General features: G+C 39.3%; 1 protein-coding gene across 4 annotated transcripts in view; it reads right to left on the bottom strand.

Annotated features, from left to right (window-relative positions):
* MAST4 (microtubule associated serine/threonine kinase family member 4) overlaps positions 1 to 13,101 on the bottom strand; it is a 232,727-nt gene extending 219,626 nt beyond the window's left edge. For all 4 annotated transcript variants that reach the window (XM_085042888.1, XM_085042887.1, XM_085042885.1 and 1 more), the window contains exon 1: positions 12,952 to 13,101. In XM_085042888.1, the coding sequence (XP_084899014.1) occupies positions 12,952 to 13,078 (127 nt within the window). In that variant the 5' untranslated portion in view covers positions 13,079 to 13,101. The remainder of the gene's footprint in view (positions 1 to 12,951) is intronic.
* Between the last annotated feature and the right edge of the window lie 3,826 nt (positions 13,102 to 16,927).

Here is a 16,927-nt window from a genome sequence, read left to right on the forward strand (position 1 = left end):
AGTAAGTTTGTCTCTGATAATTAAACAATTGCATGTGCTTAAGAAAATGTTTTTAATCCACATAAGATTTTACCTTTACAAAAGTACTTAAGACAGTGTAGATTGCACTGCTGGAAAGTCTGATTTGTAACCAGTCAAAATGCAAAAATAAATACAGAGGAAACATCTTAAAAGCTTTTTATGGAAATATTTTTTGTCAAAATATTAGAAGCAGTTTTCTATTACACTACTGCAAATTGAAGACAGGCATGTACTTTGCTAAAATGGAGCAATCTGAATTTGGGCTGACAGCAATTATAGACACAATTAGTCCAAAGTGAAGCTGTGCATACGATTACAGTGTACCACAGTTATCAGAAGCTAGCATCAATGTGTTTGTGTTAGTTGTTATGAAATGGCAGCCTGCAAAATAGCCTCTTGCCATCTGGACATCTTTAAGGCAAGGGCCAAGAAATACTTATTTCAATTCATTATCTTGTTAAATCAATTATCGATATTTATGTTATAAGTACGGAATATTTTTAAAAATACAGAAAGCTAGACACTTCTCCCTCATTAGTTTACTTAAGTGAAAATATAGCTGATCACATGAACAGATAGCTCTGGACAAGCCAGACTTGCCAAGCACAGTTTCAAGTGGGTTACTCACTCCACACCTCTTTCTGGGGAGCTTTACGAGCAGGAGTTACACCAGAGCAACAGCAACAAGACATGGTGGAAGAGAAAACAGGACTACACTGCAGATTGCTCTGGGTCATAGAAATGTATTGAAAAGAAACACAGATGGGTACTACTCCCTCCTCTGATTCCAGGCTTATTTACAAACACAAACCCAGAAGAGTAGTTTACTGACAGGTCTTGATGTGAACAGAAGAAAGACTGAAGCCACCACCTGCCTCCATGTCAACACAGCAGCAATGGCACTCCCAGCACATCCAGAGCAGCCACTGTTACCACATGATAAATTGTCTGCACTTGGTGAACTAACGCAATGCTTGTTCTCCAAAACCACTGGCCTACAGAACTGCACAATGTCCTTTGTGTAAGGAGGAGAGCTGGAAGTTCACCAGCCGCAGTGCCCTGCAAACTCAGCCAGGTCGCTTGAAACATTGGGGTCTACGACCACCAGAGAGACCCCCAGGACCAAAGAATTCAGGCATAAAGGGGAGAGAAAACATGTTGATGATTTCAGGGAAATGATTATCATATTCTGGGACAATCAATCAATACATACGTAAAGCACAGTATATAAACAGAAACTTCCCTGTGCTCAGCATGCACAGCTTTGGAAGGAGCTATCCTCGTATGCCAAATACAGAATGCCTGCCTCTTAATTCTACAGTGGTGTTAAGGAGCTTTTGATTTTACCAAATTTTTGATAACACCACTGCCACTCACAAACTGCCTGAGCAGCAGTAAGTGAAGGCCAAAGCTGGAAGTGACACACCACCATTTTTACCCCCAAGGATAAGCAAGGCCTCACTCCAGGTTCAGAAACCTGCCAGGTGAAAGGCAGAGCCTCCCTCCCACCTTAGTGTTGCCTAGGTTCAGGTTAGGGCACTTAGCTTTATTGCCTCAAATTGAACTCCTGCAGATATCCCAGCTGTAGGAAATAATTGGGACACTGCAAATTTTAGGGTCTATTCTCACATCTTGGGGCAGGGAGGAGGGGTAGACTTATAACCCATCATTCCGATTAGCTGTTAGCCAGAAAGTAAAAGAAGAGCAGATGAATTTAAAGTCACCATTAGGAAACTTTCCAATATTTTGCCTTATTCTACTTGGCTGCATCAACAAGTTTTACTTAAATTTCAAATGACCACCACTACACACACAAAAAAAAAAATCATTTTATTAATGTCTCATTTATTGCCCAGAACTTAAAGGACCATGCTTTGCATATTACTCAGATACACATGGTCGAAGTTAATAAACGATGGCACTTTCCCAGTCTGATGCAGAAGGTGAAATTTTTGTTTCAGCCAATCAGTGCCCTAAACATAACATTATTCAGGTAAGTCTGTAACTACAGCTGACTCAATTGCAATTTCTTTTGTTACTATACAAGAAGCCTTTGAAAAAAAATCCTATTACACTCACTATAGTTCTTTCACTTTTTGATATACTACAAATCTTTGTTTCACTTTCTAAAATTAGATGAAGAAGTAGTGCTCTCAGGCACATGGTGCCTTTGGGTTGTCCTGCGCAGGGCCAGGAGTTCAACTCATTGATCCTTGTGGTTTCCTTCCAACTCAGGATATTCTATGATTCCAGCTGGCAATGCAAGAAATAAATGTGGCCCACTGAAAGCAAAAATTTGGGGTGAGATTATGAACTTTAAAAAAGAAGTAGATCTACCTTAAAATTTCACCAATATTGGGAGAAGTGGAATTGAAAAAGGACACATCCAGTTTTAGACCACAAATTAGTAGGATGAAGGCTTAGATCTGCATCCAAAAATACATATATGTAAAAAGAAAATCAAGCCTCCAAGCCTCCATTAATTACAAAGAAATGCAGAATCAAGACTGTTTATAAATCAATTTCCAAGTATAAGTCATCACATCCCAGAAATAATGGTTCATATTTTGAACAAAATTCTCTTACTGAAAGTCATTTAAAAGACAATACAAAATTTTGCTGATAAGGAAATTACTCAGAATTCCTTTGCTAACAGATACTTGCTGAACTTACATTTCTATATTGACTATTTGCAATCTATTATTGAAGTATTGTGACAGCAAAACAATATGTGAAAGGCACTTGAGATCACCAGCAAATCTCCCTAACCTTTAATTAAATTTGGAGGACAAGGATAGGTTTGGAGTTTTGAGTTTAGTTTGTTTGCTTGGGTTTTCGTTTTTAAGCTTTCCATACCAAAAATATCTAATTTGATAGCACTGTTAGGCAACCAGTGAAAATGATAAATATGTGCTAAAAACACTCTACAGACTGAAGCTGTCATTCATGACACCCCTACCTCACAACTCTACTGAAATACAACTCAACAAAATAATTAGTTTATGATATTTATCAGTGAGCTCAGAGACAGAACACTCTACTGCTCACTTTTCCTTATCTTAACAGATAGGTCCTTTTCCCATAATTCTAATATGCAGCTCCAAAACTTATAAACTGCCAGTCCATTCTGTAACACAAATGTAATAAACAGGCTTTACTACCTCCCTTTCACCCCTTTATCCAGATTGCAGCCGCTCTAGAAAAATTTCAAGGTCTGGTTCTGAATCTCTTTAAACAGTAGGAAAAAATAGATATTAAAGATTCCCACTGGACACACGATGCAACCAGAAGCACACTAAACTACATGTAAGTGATGATGAGACAGGGCTCCTCTTGATATATAGTCCATTTCGCAAAAACAAGAATCCTGCACACAAAGAGGTCAGAGACAGCTGATACTGGCAGACTTACAACAAAGCTGTGCCTAGAACACACATTTTAAGGACCTCAAAAATTCACTATTGCTCAGTTCAAACATTATGTGAACAACTACTTCAATCAGTGGCCAATACTCTTGGCTCACAACTCTCCACCATCTCAATGTTTGGGATTTCTCTCAATAGAATTTATGGTAAGAAACAAACATCTCCCACTGCACTATGAAGAACATGCCCAGCAATTCATAACTGATATTAAGACAAATAAGCATGAAATGATGTGTTAATATGATATTTTCTCTACAGTCCCCATTATGACCCTTTTTTTGTCTCATATATATGTTGTTATGCCACATAATTAAATCACTATATGCTTCTTGTAATTTTTCAAAAGGTAAAGTTTCCCAATGGAAAACGCTGCTCCTGTTTCCACTGGAAAACATTTATAAACTTCTCCATTCAAGTCATCAACCTTCATTCTAAGGACTTAGTATAGGAAGTGTTTTTTCCCTCTTCTCAAATATTTCTCAATCTGTACATTCAAATTATGTTAAAGCAACCAACTTGGAGAAAGCAAATACATTGTCAAATCCTTTGCTTTACAATATTCACTAGAGAAAGACCATAGAGGAAAAAAACCAGGAAGACTTCTGCCTCTAGGAGTATAGATCATGTGCTCTTTATGTGCAATTATAGTTTATTTATAAATATGCTGCAGTCAGGTTTGCACTAAGGAGCTCAGGTACTAGCAACAACAGGACTGCAGTTTTGCAGACCTCAGATTTCATTCATCAGCTGTTTAAATCCAAGCATTTAACTATGTCCAGGCAAGTTCTTTCATCTGTGCTTCTACAGTTAAACTGATAAGCATACTTGAGCCAGCTAATTCAATAGCTCTTAGGGCATCTCTTAAGGAGCTACAACTCAAATTTCAGAAATTTAACATGTATATTAATTTTCTCCACTTTTTATTTTTCCACTGTGACAAATGACTCTTAACAACTTTCAAGCTGCTTTTGTAAGTCCCAAAGAGGGTTAAACTCTGTTTCTCCCTCCTTCAAAACTGGCAGCTTGCAAACATATCTGCTAATTAGGCACTCTACTGCTACACTTTGCTTTGATCTCAACAACAATCAGCTTCTCATGTTCTGATGATACAAGCACGATTAAGCAGCAATCGAGGAGTTAAAGGCAAAATAATGAGACAGGAATACAATATCTTCTGTTCCCATCTCAGACTATTACATGGTGCAGACTCCAGACACGTCAAAGAATATGGAAATTATCTTGCTAGGCACACAGGGAAGTAAAAATCAACTCCACTGTGCAGGTGATTGAAGCCTTAAATGATGAAGGTAACTGACAACGACAAATATAACCTAATGTCATCTCAACCACCAGTGCACCAAGACCATCTAAAAACGCATATTTCATAGCAGAATATTTTTACTTCATATGTAGAAGACAGCTTTGTACTGAATGCCTAAAAAAACCAAACAAAAAAAACCTACTGTCGGGGTTTGACCCTGACTAAATGCCAGGCACCCCGGCTCTCTCCTGCCGCAGACGTGCAGGAGAGGGGAAAGAAAAAAAAAAACTGTTAAACACACACCAGCTTCATGAGTTGAGTGAGATAGGACACCGGTGAGAGGACACACAGAAAAAGGGAAAACAGGCTCTAAACTTAAAGTTGCAAAGTGATTTAACTACCTAACAGAGTCGGAGAATAAATGAGAGGTAAAAATAAGCCTTTCAGACACCATTTGTTCACTCACCACCCTCTCTCTTAAGACACCATTTTTCTACTCACATCCCTCCTCCTTCCAACCAATAGCTCAAGTAGGGGGCAGCGTATTGGGTATTTTCTTAGCCAATAAATCTTTTCATCAATACAAATCTTCTACTACAAACACTGTTTCTGCTCACCTCTCTCTCTCTTAAGATAGTTTCTCTGCTCAGCCCCCTCCCTCTTTCCAACTAACAGCACGGGCAGGGGCAGGGTAAGGGGTCTGTTCTCTGGTCAGTCCATCAGGGAGACGGGTTCTGTACTTAGCCACGGGGTCCTTCCCATGGGAGACAGTCCTCTAGGAACTTCTTTGGCGTGTGTCCAATCTCACAAGCAACATCCTGCCCGAATTCTGCTGCAACATGAGTCTTGTTGTCCATAAGGTGCGGACTGTCCCAAGCCAAGGCCAGCCTGCTTCCATCCCAGGAGCAAGGCCTTTCTCTCCCTTGCAAGGCCTTTGCAGCTTTAACTCTTAGATGAGACTCCCACTGGTTCACAGCTTCTTCCAGGCATCCACCTGCTCCTCTGGCATGGGCTGTGGGTGGATTTCTGCAGCCTTGTGGACTCCATGGGCTGCAGGGGGATAACCTGCTCCCGCCATGGCCTTCAGCACGGCTAGCAGAGGGTTTTCAGCTCCGGCACCTGGAACATCTTCTCCCCCACCTTCTCTCCACTGACCTTGGTGTCTCCGTGCTTTTCTCCCTTCACATATTTTTACCTCCTCCTCCTCCTCTAGCTAAAAAGAAGTGCATGACTACTTTGTTTCGATTTTTTCTTAAATATGTTTTCACAGAGCTGTAACTAGCACCTCTAATTGGCCCAAACTTGGCCAGCAGCATGTCCATCACTCTCAGGGCCATCAGAGATTGGCTCTGCTGGATTTGATGTAAAAACTTCCAGAACTTTCACTCAGGACCCACAGGAGCCACCTTTGTGCCACTCCCCACCCCTGAGACACTTCCTCAGGCCAACCACAACAGCTTTTGAGGGGTTTAAATTTCTCTTAGATGTTGAAGATACCTTGCTGATGTCCTGGGCTAAGCAAAACCACCACACCTCCATGCCACATTTCCTCAGCCATGTGATAATAGAACAGATTGCTTCTATCTCTTTCCACTAATTCTGGAATACATTTAACACGTGGCATGGCGCTTTAAGGAAACCTCTGAGGAAGACAGCTAAAAAGGCTCCCAGATATGCTCCAGGTAGGCAGTGCTAGTGAATGAAGCATGCTGTGCTTGTGACCATGCACGTGTGGCTGCTCAACCTTCCCACCTTTGCAACCCGGACCTGAGTGGTGTTAGCATCCATGCTAGGCTGCTATTCTCCTCCTCTCAGGGAGAGCCCTCAGGCAGCTTCAGCTGAAAAGGCTTTCTAAACTGGGTACCTCCAGTCCTCATGTGCATCACAATGAAAGCCATTCTGAAGCATATTTCTGCCCTGCTATGAGAGAGGAAGAAAGTGCGGGAAGTAAAATTTTGTATAAAAAGGCACATTAGATAGAGCTTTGGCACTGGCAGTCATTCTTACCCCACATCCTACAGCACCCCAGCTTCTGGGGCTGGGGACACGCCAACAGAGTCCACCGGGCTGTGTCCCCAGAGAGAGCTATGAAATAATAGAGCTTTTTATGGGGTGGTGCAATCATGTATTATATTCATATATTCCTGGTGTAAATATGTATAATCAACAAGTCACATAACAGGAAGAAATTTTGATTATGCACACAGGAAATACAGAACAGTTCCTCTTATCTACACCAAGTGGCCACCATTAATAGAAATTTTTTAAATGTTTCCATTCAATTAATCACATCATAGTTACAATAAGCAGCTGTATATAACAGCAAGGTCCCATTTGAAAGAGGTTTCAAGGTTCAAGTCACATGATTTTCTGTTCAACTTTCCCCAATTACCCAGTTGTAACAAATAGTTGACACTGTAAGACTTAATGAGCTCATCTCCATTTTCAACAATATTAATGATAATTTTTACAGCCCAATGTTTGTGAAAACTCTGCTACTGTCAGTTGCTCCCCTGTATGAATGAGGAAAACCTCCTCTTCCAAGTCCTGCCAGCACATGCCAACCCATGGATAAGAGAACAGCTTGTTTTTCATGGTCCATAAAGCTGTTGATCTTTCTGCTAATTAGTGTTAGCAGAGTGATGAATCTCCAAAGCAAAAAACAGACTGACAATCCCCAAATTCATTTCAATCAACCACAGATTAATTATATGAGAATAACAACAATTGCTGAGCATATTTGGATGACTGATGACTCAGAGGTGGAAAGCTAATCAAAACAAGAATATTTAAGAAAAAAATACGTAAATCACAAGATTTTTTTGGTTTTACCTTCTCATGATCTGTAGACAATATGTGATCACAAGAACATGAAGTAATTTTACTAATGCAAAGTGCTTTAGGATCCTTGAATTAAAGATTCTATAAAATGAAATTTGTATGTATTATGTTACCTCTACTTGTGTAAGATCAATTTAAGGCTAGCAGATAACAGCCCTACCACAGTTAGAAACAATTAGCCCAGCAGGAAGTCTCTTCCAAGTAGTTATTGATGAGATAACAGCAGGCAAGATAAGAAGTTTAAACTACAGGTAACAAAGTGTATTTTTTTCTTGGTATGTAACAGCAGAGCTTATCAGTACAGTATAGAAACAACTGGTTAGCTGCAGCACTCTCCAAAATATGAACTCTTCCTAGAAATATGTTCTCATCTTTCCGAAGTAGAAAGGGAGACAGCAATCTCCAAATGCTGCACCAGGGCAGCTGAGAAGACAGAGCTGCACCACCCACCACGGGCCAAAGTGAGGAGCAGCAATGGGACATGAAAGTAAAGGCAATTTGTTTTGCTTGTCCAAGTGATTTGCCAGGTTAACCCTCTCCACGGTAAAAGCTCATTTAATTTCTCATCCTTTCACATTACCTTCTGCCGTGGATTCCATTTAAGAATCTCTGAACACAGCAAACTAAAATCTGCAGACAATTTAAGCCAAAAACCCTCTGACTATAGACAGCCCTTTGAAGTTTATGGAGATCAAGAAAACCAGCCACCACAGAAAAGCAGCTTTTTAATTAAACATCTTTTCTCCTGATTCGAAACAAGTTTTAAAGTCCCAGTCTGCGCACCATTAGGAAACCTTAAGAAGGCAATCTAAGGCGACAGCAAGAGGCATTTAAATACATGTTTATTAAACAGATGTCTATTGTCCCAAGAACAATAGAGCTGATCTCACCTAACCATACTTTCCTCTCCCTTCTGTCTAGCATGCCTCCAATGCCCCTGCACCCAGAGGGCACCAACTTTCTTCTGAAGCAATCCTCTTTTCCCTATCTAACCTAGAGCAATGGAACAAGCAGCTACAGCTCAGCTTTGTGACAGGGCTTATCCTGCAGTTGAACAAGCTGAGCAAGGACTGTGTTCTACACAGTCTGGGGCACAAGCAGAACTTTTAAAGATCCAGTCTGCTTCCCAGGTACAGGGTGTGACAAGCATTGTTATGGGCACATGCAGGGAAAGGGGAATCTGGTGCAGGAGAGAAGTTAGGACAAAGACACAGCAGAAGAGAAAAAAGCAGATACAGATTATAGTGTGATTATGTTACCCAAAACTTTATAATCTATTGGAAACATGGCCTTTTAAATTAAAAGATGAGTTGGTCACAAATTACTTTCAAATTCTTTCACTCTGAGATTGTTTTATCTCATGAATGCTTATGTTTAGCAGCCACAGTTATGAAATACTATTTTTCATCTTGTGTTTCTATTAAGCAGTACTGTTAGCACTTCACAACAAGAACTATTAAGGCAGATTTGCTAGACCAATAGCAGGCCACATGCCATATACTCTTTCCATTCCACACACAGTCTCTGTTCTTGCAGAAGTCTTCTTCCTTGGCAATGAAGATTAAGAAAAGCAATACTGTCACAACAATTATATTGAAGAGACTTTTCCAAAATATAGTAGCATGGTGTCTCCAGGAACCAGTATTCATTTATTTTATTGGACAAACTTTAATTAGTGGCTCTGTAGCAATTTTTAACAGGAAGCACCTAATAGATTTATTCTCAAAAACATTGATTTAATTTTTCTTCTACTTTGAAAAGCATTCTTTGTTTGTCTCTGAAAACATGTGGTTGTTGGATTGCTGGATTGCTTAAAACTGTGCACTTCAGGGAAAAAATTTGGCTCCAGTTTCCCTGAAGCTATATCAAAAATAATTTCAGTTTCTATCCCACCTCCGCAGGTTTCCAACCCTCTTCTCCCTTGTGTTGATTTCCCACTGGAAAGACCCAGCACATCATTCTCAATTTTTCTCATATTCATATATAAAGAATTTTGTAATTTACTTGAGCCAATTCAGTATAGTAGGTTCTCAGTAACTGTAATCCTTCAGGTTTTGCACGTCTCATTCAGTATATTGCAACAACATAGATTTTATTTCTTCTCATATGTCCTGCATAACATTATTCCCTCTTTTAGAGCCCAATAAACTCATTTGAGATCTATTCCCAGAGATAAATTCCCTATCTATCTACCTCTATTAGTATTCAGCCCTGCAGGAATTGAACTATCCTGTTATATATAAACAAATAAATTTTGGGTTGTTTGTTTTCATCATTAATACTGCTTATGCTCAATGGCTCAATAATATTGTGTTTTTAACCGCAAAAGGAAAGTAACATACAAAGTGCAATTCACTTTTCTAACTTTTGGAGTGAACAACACGCATCAGCGTAAGAATATTCAGGAAATTTGCAGGCTAGGAGTCTTGTCTCATGCTCTACTTGCTCACACCTAATGTATTTTAGGAGTTGAACATTTTTTAACAACAGTGAGAGAGACTGAACCGCAAATAATTGCAAAAATATCTTTCCAAAATATTTTTCAATGAACTGATACCCAATGTTAAGCTTGCATTTAAGGGAGTATTAAAAGTATCAAAAAAGAAGAATTAATAAAGGAAGACAGTAATCAGTGTATAGTTGACACTAATATATATTATATTTGATATTAAAGATCAAGTACTTTTTAAAGTTACAGGCCTCCAAATATTTTCCCCCTTTATGGACTAAGAATATTTTCTCAAAAGCATTAAGACTTAAACAGAAATTTGGGAGGAGATGTGTGAACATAGAAGTAATCCACTACCAAGCACCCATTTGAAAAGTAGGACTTCTTGTGCCCCACTTCTTTGGGTTTTTTTAATGACGTTGTGGTTCTTGTAGTTTCAAACCAGAGCAGTAAATCACTCTTAAAGCATTAAAGAAACTTAAAAACAAACAAATAAACAAACAAAAATTCAGTATGTAAAAAAAGGTATGTAAATACATGACCAAGGCAACACTGAAATTATTAACTTCAGATTACTGAACATTTGAAACAACTCTAGGAGTTAGTTCTCTATCTGCAGTGGTTTCTTTAAAACAATTTTTAAAAATTCTGAAAGAATATAAAGAAATTTCTGTCATCAGAATGACTTTGATTAATTTAATCAGGACCATGAAAGCTGTTAAGATATTTAAATTATTTTAAGATACCAAAGCCCTAGGGTATTCAGGTTCATTTAAAGTGCCTTGGTAATAAAGCAGTTTAACATCACTGCACACTATATTCTCAAATCCTGACATGAAACCCTGCACAACATATTGCATGCAGACAAAAAGCATATCCATTTCCCTTGATAAAGGCCTCAAGCAATAATTCAAGCATAAAGACTGGCAGCAGAGCACAATTGCTACATTTGTTTTTTATTAGGCTGTCTTCCTCCTCATTATCTGCAGGACTGACATGGCAAAGATCAATTTTTAAAGACCACCACTACATTTTAAAGTTGAACAAAAACAAAATTAAAAAACCACACCAACTCCTGCTCAAATAATAAGTGTGCTGGCAATTTTTAGTTTTAATAAAACACTAGTTCAATTTACACTCCAAGCTTTCAGAGTTGTAACACTCCAGAGTTGCCAGAGAGTTCACTGAAATGGCTACCAAAGTTGACACTTGTCTGCTGCAAGTCACTTATCTTTCATGAAAGTCCATATGGATCACAAATATTCTTACCCTGTCTCTGAAAGCTTCGTAACAACTCATGATAAAAACGAAGTTACAAGGGAAATGACAAACCTTATCCTAGTGACACTAAAAATCAGAACAACAATTATGTGATGTCATGACACAAGATATTCCTGTAGTAGCATATGTTCTTCCTTGACATGAAGTGTGAGGCAGCTTAATTTTTTAAGTTCCTTAGGTAAAAAAAATAAATTATTTGTCATTTACCAGAAGCCTTGTAGGTCATTTTAAGCTGGTGAACACAAAGAGAGGTATTTCTATAATTTCTTGGACCTTATTTTAGGGAAAGGCTAGGGAAAGGGTAGGAGGGAAGTAAGAAAAACAAATGCTCTAAAAATTCTTTCCAGACATTTAGTCAGAAGAGTCAGCTCTATTCACTGTGGAACCATTTTTCATCCCCAAGCAAAAAGAAGCTCTGAACAATGCACAGAATTTAGAGACAGAGAACAGTCCTATCTAAAGTAAACACCATTTCAGCTTCCTCTAACCTAAATTTCATGTGCTTGATTCTAATATCAATCAACATCACTTGGACAGATAACGCAACTTCCTCACAAGGGAAAGTAGAGGAGCAGGCATTGATCTCTTCTCCGTGGTACCCAATGACAGGACCCAAGGGAATAGCATGAAGCTGTAACAGGGAAGGTTTAGGCTGGGCATCAGGAAAAGGCTCTTCACCCAGAGGGTGGTTGGGCACTGGAAGAGGCTCCCCAGGGCAGTGGTCACAGCACCAGCCTGACAGAGTTCAAGAAGTGTTTGGACAATGTTCCCGGGTACATGGTGTGACTCTTGGGGATGTCCTGTGCAGGGCCAGGAGTTGGACTTTATGATCCTTGTGGGTCCCTTCCAACTCAGCATATTCTGTTATTGTGTGAAATCTCTGTCTTCCAGTAAATTTACTGAAATCTATTGTCCCTCTCACCAAGTACAACAAATTCCTCAAACTGTTAGCCATTATGCACTTTAGGAACACATTTAATTCAAATTCTAGTGAATTTAAAAGTTTCTTCTCTTGAAATACACAAAGTCCCTGTTTTTTTACATTCTATTGGCTCCATAATCAAAACCAATCACTCTTCAGTGACCATCAGAGCCGCAGAGCTCCCAGTACAAAGTCACAATACCACCACCTAGTATCTAGGAGATGCTATCAGGGCAGGGAGGGCCTGAGCCCTCCTCAAGCATCCTGCTACCTCTGCATGGCTCCACAGAGGAGAGGCTGCAGTCCACAGCCTGTGGCTAGCTGGTAATCCCATTACTCCCCTGCAAGAACTCCACCACATAAATGAGGTTAAGTTGCTTTTTCCTTAATGAAATCCCATCTAAAGGGACCATCCGTGTACTCCAACTCCTTGAGGAAACAAGATATACGTGATTCCAAGGATGAATGCAAGTAAGTCGGCAAGATAAATGCCACAGTCATTAAAATCTGAAGATGGGGGTCATTTTCAGGCTGTGCTTCACCAGCTATCAGCAGCCCATAGGGGCAGAACTTCAAGTTTACTCATCTAACTAACAGTCAGGGAACCCAGGTGGAAGAGACCTACGGAAACTCCAGGTGGAGCTCACATCTCCCCCAAAGTTTGGCCACAAGGCATACACCAGGGGCCAAGTGGCCATCAGCTCCACAAGTCCTGAATCTCCAGGTGACATTACACACGTCCCAAACTCACCAGTCAGAGCTCCTCCAAGGCTTCCTCTTCTAAGCTGTCTCCCATCTTCACTCAACTGCCTCTTAAACTTTGGAGACTTTCCAAGGCCAGAAGACACTTCAGGACTGCTGGATTTTCGAAAAGGCATAGGTGGGGGTGATAATATGTGATCAAGCTGCAAAGAAACAGAAAAAAAGAAAAGTAACTATACTGTTTAAATGCTTGTCTTTATTGAAAGAAAAATGTAAGTTACCTTCAATGAAAGATTATGACAGCATTTGGGAAAAAATTGTTTATAAATATCTTAAGATAACCAATTTGCTAGCTGAAAAGAAAAATTTTTCAAGTGCCAGATTTGTGTCTGGCTGAGTAAGAAAGCCATCCTCCTCTTGCACAGTTCACACCACCTCCAACCACTCTCACACAAGGCGCGGTTTTTACAGAGGTCTGCTCTCAAGGTAAAAGGAATCATACTTAAGTTTACTTAACCTTCCATAAAGCAGTCTTTCTGCAGTTCTGAACCACCAGATCTGGAAACCTACTCCAGGTAGTGACCTGCTCCTCAAACATTTTTGACCATTTTTCCCCACACCCAAGTCAGCAGTCACTAGATGGCACTGCACTATCAACAAACTAAACCACTGTCCAGTCCAGGGAAATAGTAACAAACAGATTTATCAATGCCAGTGAGAATAAAATTAAATTACCCTGTTTATAAAAGAAGCATTCATTTACCCTGACTTTGAAATAAGTGGAAATACAGATCCTTGTTCTTCAATTTGTGTTCCTGTCACCATTCCCACGTAACATTTTAGCTGCCTGGTCTTGACAACACATCTAATGTCTCAACATTTGATTAAATCCACAAAAACAAGACAAAATGCATGTGAGCAAATACAAAGAAAGGACAAAAAAGCGAGGTATGCAAGTATACATAGCAGAAAAAGTTCTACAACTATCCTTCTCCTTAAAGTGCTGCAGTGGCATGGTGTCATTATTTTCAAATTCTTTTCTGTAACATTTAAACCCTAGTTCTCAGTACAGTTTTTTAGGAAGCCAACCACGTCTACGTCTTAGATTTTTACAGTTCATGTACCCAGACTTATCAGCCAGAAAATCCCCACATCACCTGCATACCTGACTCCTTCACCCTCTTTGTCCACTGAAATAAAGGAGTCAAGGTCACCAAAAACACTGATGAAGCTGCACAGCAAAGCCCATTTTTGCTTACAGTTAATCCCACAGCAATGTACTGTCTTCCCCACAAAGCATTTTGAATCCCATGTTTAGTTCCCTGTGTATTTAATATTTCAGGGTAGTTATTGTTTTGGGGTTTGTTTTAAAGGTTTCCTTAATCAAATCTGCAGTTCATTGGAAGTGTACTCCCAAAGCATTGAGAAATGCAAGTGATTTCCGAATCTGCTTCTTCAGTATATTAAGACTCACTGATTTTCACAACAGACACTGAAGTATTTGATTAATTCACAGCCCATGCCTTTAGCAATTTCCTAAACTGAATGATTTTGGGGTCACAAAGAATATTTACTTAACCATTGTTATTATTTATCTTTCACAAACACAGGCATATCACAAATATTTGCATTTACAATTTCTAAGATACTACATAAGGTGAATTTACAAATTAAATAAAAGTTACTCTTTTAAAAAGGAAGCAACTGACAACAGCTGACTTCTAAACAATCACCATTTTGAGAGTCTCTCATGTAAGTCTAAAAGCAAATACTCGAATAGCTTACTGACTGATGTATCACAGATATTGCGTTGTTCTAGCTTCCAAATCAGTCCAAGCATCTGAAGATGACATGATCCCATCAGAGTTTTAGGTGAGTTACTGGCAAAAATTCATGCTCTTTCTTAAAACAGGTTCGCACATCAAAGTAACCAACCACATTTTAAATCTCTTTTTTCCTGAACTAATGTTCATCAAGCTTGTAAACCTCAAGAGGGAAGAAAAAAAAAATCAATACATGCACTAAGCTCCCTACACAGCAGCATGTAAGTCAACATAACAGAATTTTGCATCTTCCATCCTCTCATCTTTTCCCCTTTTAACTAGGTATTCAACCTTTATGATTGTTCAAGCCACTCCCACAATGAACAGACTTGTGCACTCCACGACATGCAGTCTGACTTGAAGTCAGTAGTTCCAAATAAGATGTGCTCCGTTTTCACAGTTTTCCAGATTACAGAAGAAACTTCAAGACAGTGCTACAGTACAGAGCAGCACAGTACCATCTAGGTCTTCAACTCATAATTAAGATGCTTTCCCAGCTTCAGAAAAGTATGATGTTTGAGAGCTAAGGTAGTGTAAATATTATCCCCCATTGGCTCATAGTCTTAACAGCAACACCCTGCCAGCACTCTCTTGCAAAGGTACTTCCTGGTTGCTTAAGTGACTCTACCGCAACTAAAATTTCCATTTGATGTGATACCAGCACCACCTTGGACATACAAGTTCTCACTACAAAATTATTCAAGGATTCGCATGGAAACAGAGGAGACCTCACAAAAACAGCGACTGGGCTTTGGCCATTGGAAGGGAAGGTACCAGCCAGGAGAAAGTAATTTTGAGCCCATGTCAAATGGCCATGCCAAATGGAGATGCTACATATGGAGGCTCTTGAGAACAGGACTGTGGAGGATAAAAGGAAGAAAGAGTTGAGACATCCTTCCCACCAATGCTCTTCAACATGATGTCCCCAGTTTGAAAGCTGATATGCAATCCTCTGACATGAGGAAAATGGCAATGAAGTGCAATTTCTGAAGTTAAACATTTTTAAATACAACATGGTGAAATTCAGACTCTGTTGAAGGAGAACATTATTTTATTACATGGAAAGAACAACAGAAAATAAACATTCTTGCATAAGACCAATTAAGGATTGAAATATTACAGATACATACTAGGTTTCACCATGGGTTTCTCAAGAGCAGAAGTTCATTTTAATATAGGAACAGTCAAATTCAATATAGTAGAGGACACTTACCCTGATCTGTCAGCCCAGTTTCAGCTGAGTGTAAAGAACCCTATCTCACCACCTGAAGCAACTACACCAAAAGACATTTATAATGTCTAACACCACAGAGAAACAATATGGAAGTATGAGATTTAGTATTTTCATATTGATGGCCAACTCCTGCCTCACAGAAACAATTACACATATATCTACAAAGTATTTCTGGAAGCTATTCAAAGACTCACTTTTGCTTCCAAAGGGCCAAAATAACCTAAAAGCACACAAAATGTGTATTTGACAGGACTCTGTACATTGTAACTGGTATTGCAGTAAACCAAGAAGAGCAGACAAGAATATACCCTTTAACAGCTTTGACATAACAGGTCCGGATGCCTGGGAAATATGAGGGAAATGGACTGCAGAAAGTATCCAGGCTTGCAAGCTCCCTTCCTGTGCTGATCTCAAAGAATAGGCAGCAACATCTACCAGAACAAGAGGGGATTTATAGCCCTCATTCAGACCTCACTTCAAGCAAAAGCGTTTGCAGCAGATGAAGAGGCTTTCTGTCCTCAACAGAACTGCCTTCCTATCCTGCCAGGCAGAGCATTCAAGTCCAAGGAAACCAACAGAAAACGTAAGATCCTCCTTCCTTGGAACACAAAGCTGATTCTGAAGATGCATAACATGTTACTTATTCAAATCCAACAAAGTGGTTAATACTGTCAAAAAGACGCTACAATCATCCAGTGAGATTACATCAAATTCAAATAAAGAAATAATATCAAGACCTATTCAAAGTTCTTAACACTTACTTGAAAATCGTCCTGGAAACCTGAATACCATGAAAGTTCAGGTACAGGTTGGACACTGCTGTCCACAGGACGACATTAACGCAAGTATCTAGAGGACTGAGGACAGTTGAAATGCTACCAGAGATATTTTAAATAATTTTACTCAAGCTACTTCTACTCAGCTCTCAGTTTTGCCCATCCACAATCATAACTCCATTGGTATTTACT

This window comes from Lichenostomus cassidix, chromosome Z (assembly GCF_008360975.1).
Source record: "Lichenostomus cassidix isolate B80296 chromosome Z, HeHo_3.0, whole genome shotgun sequence".
NCBI lineage: Eukaryota > Metazoa > Chordata > Aves > Passeriformes > Meliphagidae > Lichenostomus > Lichenostomus cassidix.